This window comes from Phialemonium atrogriseum (genome assembly GCF_030411735.1).
Source record: "Phialemonium atrogriseum strain 8032-3 unplaced genomic scaffold QBC33scaffold_23, whole genome shotgun sequence".
Taxonomy (NCBI): domain Eukaryota; kingdom Fungi; phylum Ascomycota; class Sordariomycetes; order Cephalothecales; family Cephalothecaceae; genus Phialemonium; species Phialemonium atrogriseum.
In genome coordinates this window covers 407,469-419,296 of record NW_026848160.1, presented here as the reverse complement: position 1 = coordinate 419,296, position 11,828 = coordinate 407,469, and the positions used below count along the sequence as shown (strand labels likewise).

At 56.8% G+C, this 11,828-nt stretch overlaps 7 protein-coding genes across 7 annotated transcripts; 2 read left to right on the top strand and 5 right to left on the bottom strand.

Moving 5' to 3' along the window:
* On the bottom strand, positions 1-1,059 carry QBC33DRAFT_457045 (nuclease domain-containing protein; the record flags this gene model as incomplete). Its single annotated transcript, XM_060424839.1, has 2 exons — positions 1-453; positions 589-1,059. The coding sequence occupies 2 exons, from the start codon at positions 1,057-1,059 to the stop codon at positions 1-3; spliced, it is 924 nt and encodes a 307-aa protein (XP_060280899.1).
* A 243-nt stretch (positions 1,060-1,302) lies between these two features.
* Positions 1,303-2,087, bottom strand: QBC33DRAFT_497320 (uncharacterized protein). The gene has a single exon (XM_060425588.1). The coding sequence runs from the start codon at positions 2,065-2,067 to the stop codon at positions 1,606-1,608; it is 462 nt and encodes a 153-aa protein (XP_060280898.1). The 5' UTR covers positions 2,068-2,087; the 3' UTR covers positions 1,303-1,605.
* Positions 2,088-2,264: 177 nt separating this feature from the next.
* Positions 2,265-3,553, bottom strand: QBC33DRAFT_594783 (uncharacterized protein). The gene has a single exon (XM_060431796.1). It carries the CDS (start codon positions 3,348-3,350, stop codon positions 2,484-2,486), a length of 867 nt encoding a protein of 288 aa, XP_060280897.1. The 5' UTR covers positions 3,351-3,553; the 3' UTR covers positions 2,265-2,483.
* A 204-nt stretch (positions 3,554-3,757) lies between these two features.
* Positions 3,758-5,049, bottom strand: QBC33DRAFT_456942 (putative transcription initiation factor; the record flags this gene model as incomplete). Its single annotated transcript, XM_060424832.1, has 4 exons — positions 3,758-4,132; positions 4,188-4,396; positions 4,452-4,725; positions 4,801-5,049. The coding sequence occupies 4 exons, from the start codon at positions 5,047-5,049 to the stop codon at positions 3,758-3,760; spliced, it is 1,107 nt and encodes a 368-aa protein (XP_060280896.1).
* A 309-nt stretch (positions 5,050-5,358) lies between these two features.
* Positions 5,359-7,503, top strand: QBC33DRAFT_546831 (uncharacterized protein). The gene is made up of 4 exons (XM_060428691.1): positions 5,359-5,605; positions 5,663-6,265; positions 6,337-6,448; positions 6,500-7,503. Exons 1-4 carry the CDS (start codon positions 5,557-5,559, stop codon positions 7,197-7,199), a joined length of 1,464 nt encoding a protein of 487 aa, XP_060280895.1. The 5' UTR covers positions 5,359-5,556; the 3' UTR covers positions 7,200-7,503.
* Positions 7,504-8,046: 543 nt separating this feature from the next.
* QBC33DRAFT_572398 (FAD/NAD(P)-binding domain-containing protein) lies at positions 8,047-10,466 on the top strand (the record flags this gene model as incomplete). The annotated part of the gene is made up of 8 exons (XM_060430652.1): positions 8,047-8,369; positions 8,425-8,493; positions 8,574-8,593; positions 8,654-8,674; positions 8,733-8,907; positions 8,967-9,128; positions 9,214-9,401; positions 9,475-10,466. The coding sequence occupies exons 1-8, from the start codon at positions 8,248-8,250 to the stop codon at positions 10,464-10,466; spliced, it is 1,749 nt and encodes a 582-aa protein (XP_060280894.1). The 5' UTR covers positions 8,047-8,247.
* Positions 10,467-10,496: 30 nt separating this feature from the next.
* On the bottom strand, positions 10,497-11,816 carry QBC33DRAFT_546820 (uncharacterized protein). Its single transcript, XM_060428690.1, has 4 exons — positions 11,732-11,816; positions 11,208-11,659; positions 10,878-11,100; positions 10,497-10,798 (listed from the first exon to the last, which is right to left on the bottom strand). Exons 1-4 carry the CDS (start codon positions 11,760-11,762, stop codon positions 10,773-10,775), a joined length of 732 nt encoding a protein of 243 aa, XP_060280893.1. The 5' UTR covers positions 11,763-11,816; the 3' UTR covers positions 10,497-10,772.
* Between the last annotated feature and the right edge of the window lie 12 nt (positions 11,817-11,828).

Below are 11,828 nucleotides of genomic sequence, written 5' to 3'. Positions count from 1 at the left end.
TCAGCCGTTCTTCTCCGTAGCCTTCATCCGGTCCTTGAACATCCTCGGGCTCTCGACCTCCTTCTTCTTCCCCAGGCCAAACAAGCCGCCGCCCTTCTCGGCCGCCCACAAGCCCCTCCCTTTCCTCCTGGCCTCCTCCTCGGCGGCCCTGTATCGCCTCTCGCTGGCCGGGCCGCCGAACTCGGCGCCCGTCTTGGCCTCGTACGTCGTCGCCAGCCCGCGCCGCAGCATCTCCAGCCCGACGTCGCGCCGCGGCACGAACAGCGGCGGCCGCCGCACCAGCACCGTCGCCACTACCCGGTCGTACTGGTCGCGCCGGTGGAGGTACGCCCGCACTCGCCGCCCCTGTATGTACTCCCGTAGGAACGCCAGCGCCTCCGCCGCGTGCGGCTGCCCCGGCCGCCCGAAGTGCGCGCCCTCAGGGGCGTCGATGCCGGCTATGCGGACGGGGATCTGTAGTGGGGATCGTGAGTTAGTCCATGTACTTGGTGACAGAAACTAGATTGCCCCAATGGTAGATTGGCAAGAGTCAAAGAGAAACGTAGGATGTATCTCCATCAAATGCCCAAACGAAAAGAAAGAGCGTACCGTCCGTCCCCGTACCTCCTTCCTGTCCTTGGGGACCTTCCTCAACCACCCCCACCCGGCCAGCCTCCCCCCGGGGGTGTGAAACAGGTGGAAGTTGTCCCCGTCGCCGACGCTCGTGACCCGGCCCAGCAGGCTGCGCTTGCGGAAGAAGCCCGGCATGATATAGTTCGTCCCCGGTATGCGGCGCAGGTAGGATCGGTAGAACTGCAGGGCGCCCAGTGCCGTGGCCGTCACGAGCAGCGTCGGCACCCAGTTGCGCGGCTCCGCAAAGTGCGCCCAGTCCGTGGCGTTGAGGGACTCGTTCCACGAGACGGCCCTCTTCTTGACACTCTCGGACGTCGCTGGTGGGAGGAGGGGCTCTTCCCGAGCCGGAGACGGCGCGGTGGAGGTGCCATTGGATTTTGAAGAGCTGTGGTTATCGTTGCTGCCTGGGCCAGACGGCGGGGGTGACGACCACAGACTCCATGGCATCGTGGGCTGACGACTTGAAGATTGGAATGTGGTTTGGGTCGCCGTTGATGGGGCGAGGGACTGTTGTTAGATGTTCAAGCTTGGTGCACATTCACATGGGCGAGATCCGTACCGTACGCAAAGGCAGGATGCACGGACTATCACTACTCATCCCCTGGTACCTGGCACTGTGCATACACTGTATAGGTGGACTTCCAACTTCAATTTCTCAACTTCCATATGTTTGTCCTTATTCCAGACGGTCACCACAAGTAAGATGTACTGTACCAAGACGAGTTTACCCAGGTAATAATAGGCAGCTCACGCACTTTCCACAGCCCACGGAGCACTCAGAAAGGTGCTGCTAAGTCTGGCCTCCGAGTGTCCATCGAGGAAGTCAAACAAATCCCAGCAACGCAGAGCTCATTTCTCTTACATGTCACATTAGCATGGCCGCCAACTAGTCTTGGGAACGCATATTCCATAGCATGCCTCAAAGAATATTATGTTTTTCTTTCCTCCTCTTGCAATGGCTGTCGTGGCGCAAGACCATCAAGAACCGTGGGATTACACAGAGTGGAATTGGCTTACCACAATCCTTCCTGGAGTCTCTTCGTCGCGAGCCGATGGGGCCAAGGGCGGTAACTCAGTTGTATCCGGCGTCGCTATCCAGGAGGCCAGTTCAGCTGCCATCCCAGAAAGATCCCGGGAATCGAGCTTAGACGCCTCCCCATCCGTCTCGTCCCCCCGGCCGTCGCTGGCGCCCAGCCTCCGGGCCACATCCTCCTGCAACGTCCTCAGTAGAGTCCTGATCTTCCCGATCATGGCGTCCGACCAGGCCCTCATTCTGACGCACTTGGGACATAGCCTGTCGACCCGCGTAGTGGTCAGGGGATGCGCAAACATCCAACTGCACCCCACGGCGTTGCTTCCGGCTTCGAAAGCCTTCTCGGTCTCGCAGGACTGTGCCTTTGCGAGCCAGGCGGAGTGGTTGCATGCTCCGTAGAGGAGCCTGCGGTGGTAGCACATGCGGAGGGCTGACTCGGTAGACTTGGTGGCGTGAAGAGTCGGTGCCAGCTAGCTTCTCGTATCCAGTAGATAAATGACTTGCTGTAGTGGTTGATACGGGCCACGGAACTGCAAAGTCGCTCCTATCTACGGCGGATGGACCAGCTGTATTGGATATCTATAAACTAGCTACAACTCTTAAGCCGCGCGCGGTCGTATAACCTCGCAAGGCAGCTCTTGTATAGAGCTTCTTTGATGTTAATTGCACAGGCGTCCGCAATGGACCGACTAATTCATTGGCCCAGGAACTGTGTGTGCCCTTTGTCTTCAGTGGGCCAAAGGGCAGCTTGACCACCATAAGAACAAAGACCACCGAGGAGCAACTGATGTAGCTTCAACCCAAGACGGAAAGGAAAACACCCGTCTTTGACACCGAATCAGTCCATCCCTTCGGGAGCCACTGTTGCAACCGGGCCACCTAAGATCCCACTGTCCAGAATCTCTTTAAAGTCCTTCGCCCAGGCAAGCCTGAAGTCCGTCCCACACTCAGCAACATGCCTTACCTCGAACCCCAGCCTCCTGAGCGTCTCCAACAGGGTCCCCTCCCCGTCATCAGCAATGACAATACCCCTACACGCAAGCAGGCACTCCAGATCGGTACCAGAGTCCCCCACATAGACCACCTCCCCAGGCCTCCTACCCCACCGCCTCACCACCGCCTCCAGAGCCCGGTACTTATCCCGCGCCGTGAGCACCAGCTCCCCGTCTCCGCCAGGCACGACGCCGCGGACCCTCCCCGTCGGGAACTCGACCAAGTTGGCGGCGACGACGTCCAGCCCGCCGCCGCCACCGCAGCAGCCGCGGATGAAGTCGGCAGACCAGTTAGCCGACACGACGGCGATGCGCCCCCGCCGCGAGAGCCCGTCGCGCAGCTCGGCGAACCCTCGGCGAATCTCGACCCGGCCGCCGCCATCGCGGACGGCGGCGCACTCGCCGAGCCGCGCGAGGTCGTCGGGCGCCAGGTCGCGGAAGAGGCCCGAGTCCGAGACTCTGTCGAGGGAGGCCTGCTCGAGGGCGCGGAGGCCGTTGAGGAAGGCGAGTTCCTGGGCCGGGGTCGTCCTTTCGGCGGCGGCGGGTGAGTATCCGGCCACGTATCTCGCGTGGTCGAGGGTGTATGCCTTGATGATATGGTCCCAGTCTGCTGCGGCCGCCGCGCCGCCGTTCTTGGAGATGGCGTGCGCGGCGAGGGTGGCGATGGTGTCGTGCCTTGTGATTGTGCCGTCGAAATCGAGTACGATGTCCATTGTTGTGGGTCCCGCGAGTTTTGTCAAGTCAGGTGTGGTAGGCAGTTGATAGAATCCTTAAATGGCCGACTTTTGACTCCAACAGTTAAGGGGCTAACAAGTTGATTGACTCGAGAAAAATATTAAAGTCATCACACATTGTAAGTGAGCTGATGAGGTACAGTACGTCACTCTTGAGCAGATCACATCTAGATAGTTGATGTTTATACAACAAAACCTTGAAGCGCTGATTTGATGAATTCGTGCGTTTCCCTGGGATGCAAAGGGTATCGTAGTCTGTATCCTCTGAGGAGATATTACATGCAGCCTGAAGCAGAACTAACGCCTTCCTTGCCACAACGCCCAAGAAGCAAAAACGCCGCCTCCCACGCAAACCCGGAATTAAAATGTAATTCGATGACGACAAATCAGAGAACATCCTCCATCTTGAGATCCTCATCTTCCCCAGCGTCCACGTCGGACGGGCCCGCCTCTGCTTCACCGCCTGGTGCTGCCGTGTCTGCCGCTGGCAATCCCTTGCCGCGTTTCTCTATAAGGTGGAGGAACTCGGGCTTGACAGACCACTGGTTTGCGAAGCGACCGCTCCGGTGCAAAACAGCAAACCTATCCAGGGTCTCACGAAGAAACGCCTCGGGCTGGGGGATCTTTGCACGAAGCGCTTTCATAGACCAGTATGTGTACTCGGAGAAGGCAACCTCGAGAGCATCCAGAAGCCTCTGCTCCTCCCATCTGGCCGTCTTGTTCTCCATCTTCTTGGCCTTATCAGGTTTGGGCGCGGTTTTCTGCGGCTCTGTTAGTCCATGTAAGGGCAACCGCAACCCCGAAAATGGCACGTACGATGAAGCCCTCAAATGCGTCGTGGGCACGCTGTGTACCGGCATAAATGATGCCGTCGGGGCCATACGGCAAAGCGCCCAGGATCGTGGTTTGGGCCTTCGGTTTCATCGCCTCTATGGCCCGCAGTTGAAGGATGTGATCGGTTTCCGCGTTCGGCACAGGTGTACAGCTTATCTCGTGCTTAATCCTGCCGCCGATGGTAGTTTTCTCTGAGAACAAGTCAGAAAGCCTCTCGCAATGAGGACAGACAGACAATAAACTAACTCGGAATCCCGCGTCGGTACTGTGGAGGGCCCCTCTTTCCGCGCTCAAACGGCTGAGGACCACCAGGCGGTGGTGGCTTTGGGTTCTTGTCGCGCAGGAGATGCGCAGGGATGCCCCGAGCTAGAGCATCTGCCTTCGCCTTGTTCTTCGCAGCGTATCCGGGTAGATCCTGTTCCGTGAAGACGAAAGTGTTGTAGACGTTTGGATCAGAGATGTCCATGTTGTACTCTTTCGGGATGTGCTGATGCTGGGCAATATCTGACTTGAGAAGGAGCTGTAGCTTTGGCTGAAGAAGAAGGGTTCGTTAGCCGTGGCCGACACAATCCATATCCAAACTGGGAATGCTCACATGCGACGCCCCGTTCCCATCGACCTCGTCCCACTGGCGGATGGTTCCGAGTTGGATCTCGGCATCATCGTCGAGATCTGCCCATGCTTGCCATACATAGTTGGGCAAGCGAGCCAAGTACATGGTGCCCATGGGATCGCCCGGGACGGATTGGTCGTAGAATTCCAGGTCTCCAGCATCGTCAAAGTCGTCTTCCACGAGGGGCGATCCGCCCTCAGGATCGGGCTTAATGTGTGGCTGTTCCGCCATGGCGATATCTGAAAGAGGAGTGAGTATGTGAGAGAAACAGCAGCAAAATTGGAGGTTCTCCGGTCTGTAGGTGCTGGAAGAAAGAGGTTTTCAATTGGTGCCTCCAGATATTGTGACTGGGTGACAATGAGGGAGATGCATCAATATTACAGAACGTGATGCGGCTATCCAAGTTGCAGGGGCCCCACCTAGTTCTTTATTCCAAGGTGGCAAACTTTGCTTCTGATTGGCTGCCTTCGGATCCTAGTTTGGCGGCGTATCGCCTTACCATCTCACCTCACAAACCAAGCCTTCTTTTCTTGGAAGCTACCTGCCTGCGCAATCAACCGCTGACCTTCAGCAACCCAAATTTGAAGCGCATTTGAATTCCCATCCTTATTGCACCTCCCATCTCTTCCCATCCCATCCCTTCCCTCCCTCCCTTTCCCTTACATAACTCATTCTCCCGCACCCTGTTTTTTTTATCTGACAAGTGTCTTGAGTACAAGCACATTAGCATTAGCAAGGATGTCTGCGGAGGATCAGGAAATGATGGCGAGGATCAGCCAACTGGCTGGTGAGTATCACTGCGTCTCAACTCGTGTGGCAGAGCTGACAAATGGGTGCCTCGTAGGTCAAATCAATCGCCATAAGAACCAGCAGACGGGCCTGGCACCTTCGACCAGCCATCATCACTCGGCACAGCACCGTATGTCTACATCTCACGATAACTCACTCGGCATCGAAATTGACCGCCCTCAAGACTCCGGACGTGGAACCAATATCTGGCGTCGTGGTGGTCCCCATACTGCGCGAGGAGGATATCGTGGTGCGGGTCTGCCCTCTCACCGACACAGGTCTTTAGTTCTCAAAGGTGCCAATCAACCGAACAACAAAAGCAACGACAAGGACTCTGGTACTGCGTCGGATGCTTCCAACTCGTCATGGGTCACCAAGAATGACCGCCATCGCCAACTCATCAACTCATCGATATATGAGAAGGATGCTCAGACTCGCACACGGGCCATCGAGCAAACGCGCCGACACAAGCTCGCCGTAAAAGACCACATGGAGCGATCAAAGCTGTTCAAGCACATGAGCCAGAACCACATGAACGGAATGGGAAATGGCGGTGGGAGCACTAATCCTCAAGGGTCTGCGAACAACTACGAGATTTCGGTCCAGGGAATTCAGTTCCTTGTGGCCAAAAACGGCAGCAAGCTTGTCAAAGCTCCAGGTATGTAACCACCAGGCAAATTTGCAAACAGCGCTACTTGATGTCATGACGCGCCTAATGCTCTCGAATAGGCGACAACAACTCGGCCAAGGCTACCCCGAAGATGGCCGTAATCGGCGGCGTCAAGTTCTATCGAAGCAAAAACGGGAACTTGTATCGCCACGGAATTATCAAGGCTCAGCGGTATGTCTCCCGACATGGCGATATTCGGCCGCTGACTTATAGGAACCCAAGACGATCTGGCATCGTCAAGAAAGTCAACGTACCTTGCAAGGCGTTCTCCACGACCGGTATCTCCCTCCAATCACGAATCCCGAGCGGCTACGACTGTGCCCGGAACACGGTATGTATGCGGGCAGCTACTAACCACACGTCGATTCTAGGTTCCTGCCCCAAGGGCCCGCGATGCCGCTATATCCACGACCCGTCCAAGGTTGCCATCTGCAAGGACTTCCTGCAGAAAGGCGAGTGCATGAATGGAGATGGCTGCGACCTGTCGCACGAGCTGACGCCTCAGCGCACCCCGACGTGCTTGCATTTTGCCAAGGATCACTGCACCAACCCGAACTGCAGATATGCGCACGTCAAATTAGCTCCAGGAGCTCTGGTATGTCGACCCTTTGGTGTCTACGGTTATTGCGAGAAAGGCGCAGAGTGCCCTGAGCGCCATTCCCTCGAGTGTCCTGACTTCAGCAACACCGGTGTCTGTAAGACCAAGGGCTGTAAGCTCCTGCACCGAGAGAGGGCAAGCGTCCTGCGCAAGAACACTGCTCGCGACAACCAGAGTGATGACGCCGAGATGGAGGACCTCTCGAGCGACGAGGATGGAGACTCGGTTGACAGCCACGACGTGGACTCTGACGAGGTTGAGGAGTTCATCGGTCAAGATGATGACTTCGACTTCTCGGAACAGAAGGACTTCATCCAGCTGTGATGTCATTCCGCCTCTCCTATCACCAGTTTCCTATCCCTTCCTTAACTGATGGATACCCCCCGCAATTTGCTTCTCATGCTTTCGCTGCATTATTCGCATTGAAAAGAATAGACGCATTGGGACATGGCAAGGAGTCCGGCGCATTGTCCGAAATGGATTGAATTGGCTATGGATCGATGCAAGGGTATGCATCCTGTGTTGGAGAGTCATTTGTTCCCTCATTCTTGTAGACACGATGATGCCAGTATCCCGGATAGACAGGAACTGGACGTTGAAAGAAAAAAATGGAAAAGAAATTCACAAATATGGATCTTCCCGTCCGAACTGATATCCCGACGCTCCGGATCCCGAAGGTCGGCCCCATCATAGAGCTTGTGACACCAGCTTTTCCCCTGGAAATTCAATAGTCCGGCAGTCCTGTCGCCACTATTGATATGCCGTCCCCAAACAAACTTGGCGATGCCGCGCCGCTGACCCACCTGTCCCGGCTATCTTCCCCTCCCCCCTCTTTCCCCCGCTCTTCCTCCACACTCCGCACACAGCCAGTCATGCGGAACTGGAGTCGAGACCCACGCATTCCGCAATACCCTCTGTGGACCCTCCTTGGAGACGCTCTTGGGAGCGACCACTGACCAGTCCTGGTGATGGGCGGGGTCCTTACCCCCTGGGGATTAGGCGAGTGCTTGTTGGAGGAAGGCTAGATGGGGGGTGGTAAGGTATTAGAAAGCGGCACTAGGACCTGACATCGGCCGAGGGGCTCTGACACCGGGTGATTCCATCGGACATAATGGGGAGGAGTCGCTTGGGGTTGAGTGCCGGATGGGTTGGGGGGGGGGGGGGAGAAAGGACTGGTTCTGTTTGTATTATAATTAACTACATCGTACGTTTGGTCAACTTGTTACATATTCATATGCTCCTGTTCTGTTCTGTCCTGATCTGTCCCGCCTGCCTTTACGTCCAGCCGATACCAAGTCTTATTTCTGAAGGAAACGGAAGAAGAAGTTATTGAAGACAAGGAGGAGAAGTAAAAACCAGAAAGAAAGAAAAAATGACGGTGGTAAACGGTCAGACCAGCGAATTCAAGGTGAAGGATGTGCCCATTGAGAACCAAAGGCCTCTGAAGGTGGTGGTCATCGGGGCGGGCTTCTCTGGCATCCTCGCAGCTATCAGGTATGCGAGAGGAAGAGGACGAAGAAGAGAGGCGTGTCTAACTTGGGGTTAAAAGGATACCCGAAAAACTGCGGAACATTGACCTCGTCGTATATGAGAAGAATGAGAAAGTCGGTGGTGTCTGGTATGTTATTCATCCTCCGAGTGGCAACACCCGCCCTCCGCCCCCAGAGGACGAAGATCTTAGGACTGACTCTCATACAGGTGGTTAAATCGCTATCCAGGTGAGGGCTAGATTATCCGAGAGACATAACAGAACACTGGCTAATTGCAGCGCCTCCAAGGTCTTGCTTGCGATATTCCATGTAAGTCTCAGTTTCTCCAACTCGCAAAAATGAAAAACGGGTGCTGACGAGAAGAAAGCACACTCGTACCAATACACCTTTGCGCCCAACCCGCGCTGGAGCAACCTCTACGCCCCAGGACGCGAGATCCAGCAGTATCTGCAAGGTGTAGCTGATCGATTTGGTGCGACAAGGTTCATCAAGACCTCGCACAAGGTCGAGAGATGCGAATGGATTGCCAGCGAGAAGAAATGGTTCGCCCACTCTGCTGCTCTTCCACAACGCAGGAATAGCGATATTGACAGGATCACAGGAAGATCTCAGTCGTCAACACCGTGACGGGTGAGAAATTTGAGGACACGGCCGACATCCTGGTCCCCGCCCGCGGCCAGCTGAACGAGGTCAACTGGCCCGATGTCCCGGGTCTGGACAAGTTCAAGGGGAAACTGCTCCATTCCGCCGAGTGGGACGACGAGTAGGCTCAACCCGCCCCCCCCAAAAAAAAACCAGTATTCCCCCTGGCCTTAGGAGGATCTGGTCGCTAACGACAAAATCAAAAGTTATGACTACCGAAACAAGAGGGTCGGCGTCATCGGGAACGGCTCGAGCGCGATCCAGATCATCCCGAATCTGCAGAAGATCGAGGGCATCTCGGTGACGTGCTTCATGCGCTCGCCGACCTGGATCTCCCCCGCGTTCGGTGACAACTCGATGAAGAAGATGGGCCTGGACCCGAAGGTGACAAGCTGTAAGGAAACCCTTCTCTACATATTTTGTGTCTCCAAGGGAGGACCATGCTCACACGGCGGGCGGGGAAACAGTCTCGGAGCAGCAGCAGGAGTTGTTTGCGCGCGACCCGGAGGCGTACCTCAAGACGCGCAAGGTGATTGAGAACGACGGCAACTCGATCCACGACTCGACGATGCGCGGCACGGCGATGCAGCGCGAGTTCGTCGAGAGCTTCCGGGCCTCGATGACGGCCAAGCTGGCGGGCAAGAAGCCCGAACTGCTCAAGACCATCATCCCCAGCTTCTCCCCGGGCTGCCGGCGCCTGACGCCCGGGATGGGCTTTCTCGAGGCCCTGACGGAGCCCAACGTCGAGGTGGTCGTCGACCGCGTCGTCGAGGTGACCGAGACGGGCGTCCGGCTGGCCTCGGGCCGCGAGATCGAGCTCGACGTGCTCGCCTGCGCCACAGGGTTCCGGGTGTCTGCGCCGCCCAACTTCGAGGTCGTGGGCCGCGACGGCCTGACGCTGGCCGACCGCTGGGCCCGGTACCCGGAGAGTTACCTGTCGGTGGCCGTGGACGGGTTCCCCAACTACCTGATGATGTTCGGCCCCAACTCTGCCATCGGCTTCGGCAGCCTGACCAAGATGTTCGAGGGCGAGATCGACTACATCGTCAAGGTGATCCGCAAGATGCAGAAGGAGGACTACGCCACCATCGAGCCGCGGCCCGAGCGCGTCGCCGACTTCAGCGACTACATCCTCGAGTACTTCAAGAGCACGGTCTACACCGAGGAGTGCAAGTCGTGGTACCGCTCCGACGGCGGCAACGGCGACCGCATCATCGGCCTGTGGCCCGGCTCCACCCTGCACGCCCTCGAGGCCCTGCGGTCGCCGCGCTGGGAGGACTACGTCTACGAGAGCGCCGACCCCAGCCCGAACAGGTTGCGCTGGCTGGGCAATGGCTGGAGCACTACCCAGACCACTGGCGATGCGTCCTGGTACCTGAATCCGAACGAGGTCGAGATTCCGGTGGAGGGGAGGCCAGAGGATAATGCGCAGTACGAGGCTCGGCCATGGTCGCACTGATCCCGAGGGGATCCCACACATAGATTTAGTGTACTGTTAAGCAATTTTTATGTTTTCCCTTTTCGGTCAATATAATCTTCTGTTTTCGTCTCGTCAATCCACACTCCTCTCTACCCTTCGCTGTGATAAAACTTAAGCGTCACAAGATATAGGCAAACTCGAGCGTAGGTAGTAGCCAGACACAGACGAGATCATGAGGGAAAGCGAGTTTTAGAGTGACTTTAAATCTTGAATTGGCTATTGCACAGGGCGTGTATGAACACTAGTACAAAGGAAATCGCTCTCTAATGTGTCTAGACAGCATGTTTATTGCGCCTTGGAAGAGACGATTCCTAGAGAGACACATATATGTTAGCACCGAGTCAGTTTCTGGCAAGCCAGGACGTAGCAGAGGTGGGAGGGCGCGCTTACTCTCGACATCGGCGATGCTCTGCTGGAGAATCTGCTGCAGGATCTTGGGGCTCTCCAACTCCTTCCGCACCTTGGCCATAACGTTGTCGGCCAGCTCCTTCTGCTGTCGCTGCTTCACCTGGCCCTCGTACCGGACCCACGAATCCAGGACAGCCTTGGCCTCCGCGGCCAGCGCAGTCTTCTGCTCGAGCTCGTAAGCCTGGGCCTCGAGCCTTGCGGTTTCCTGCAAAACGTCCCGTCAGTATCTTCGATTCTTCCCAGGTGGCATAGGCGTAGGCGTAGGAGCGAGAGACTCCCCAGAAATCAATTTTCCATGGGCTGGCCGCTTACCTTGGAGACCTCGAAAAGGGTCTTGGTGACGTCGATGACGCCCGACATCTGCTCGACGTTGCCGATCCGGTTCTTGACGGCCTGGGTATGGTCGACGCGAGCGGCGTTCAGGATGCCCTTGATCTTCTCGTTCTGGCCCTCGGCCCACTGCTTGTAGGTCGGGCCGCCGTACTTGATGAGGGCGCCCCAGACGCTGAGCAGGCAGAAAGCGACGACGGTCTCCTCGTTGACGACATAGTACTCGTTGCTGAGGGCGTAGACCGACAGACCGGCCGCGGACGAGAGGATGGCCGTCTTCGAGATCAGGTTGCTGCCGGGCAGGGAATCGATGATGGATTGGGCCTTGGACTTGGGGTCCTGGGTCGGCACATTCGACGACTGGCGGGCCGTCGTCAGAGAGGTGATTGCGGGGAGGGCTCGGGGAGCAACGGATGGCCGGAGACGGGCAGCCCCTGCGGATCGAGGTTAGTCAATTGAGTGTCCAATTGAGCGCGGCGCGCCTTCTATGAGCGGCTGAGACTCACCGACAGCGCTTCTTGCCAAACGGGACGCCATTGTGGGATGACAGGAGATGGACTATTGACTTCTTGATTGTTCCCGTAATGCTTCGGAAGGAGGTTG

What these genes read in the sequence shown, in the direction of transcription:
- QBC33DRAFT_497320 (XM_060425588.1), bottom strand. Translation starts at nt 2,067, where the DNA reads ATGTGCTACCACCGCAGGCTCCTCTACGGAGCATGCAACCACTCCGCC.
- QBC33DRAFT_594783 (XM_060431796.1), bottom strand. Translation starts at nt 3,350, where the DNA reads ATGGACATCGTACTCGATTTCGACGGCACAATCACAAGGCACGACACC.
- QBC33DRAFT_546831 (XM_060428691.1), top strand. Translation starts at nt 5,557, where the DNA reads ATGTCTGCGGAGGATCAGGAAATGATGGCGAGGATCAGCCAACTGGCT. An exon ending in GAGGATCAGCCAACTGGCTG is followed by an intron (nt 5,606 to 5,662) that starts GTGAGTATCACT and finishes GGTGCCTCGTAG; the next exon opens with GTCAAATCAATCGCCATAAG. An exon ending in CAAGCTTGTCAAAGCTCCAG is followed by an intron (nt 6,266 to 6,336) that starts GTATGTAACCAC and finishes GCTCTCGAATAG; the next exon opens with GCGACAACAACTCGGCCAAG.
- QBC33DRAFT_546820 (XM_060428690.1), bottom strand. Translation starts at nt 11,762, where the DNA reads ATGGCGTCCCGTTTGGCAAGAAGCGCTGTCG. An exon ending in CCCTTTTCGAGGTCTCCAAG is followed by an intron (nt 11,101 to 11,207) that starts GTAAGCGGCCAG and finishes GACGTTTTGCAG; the next exon opens with GAAACCGCAAGGCTCGAGGC. An exon ending in GAGCATCGCCGATGTCGAGA is followed by an intron (nt 10,799 to 10,877) that starts GTAAGCGCGCCC and finishes GTGTCTCTCTAG; the next exon opens with GAATCGTCTCTTCCAAGGCG.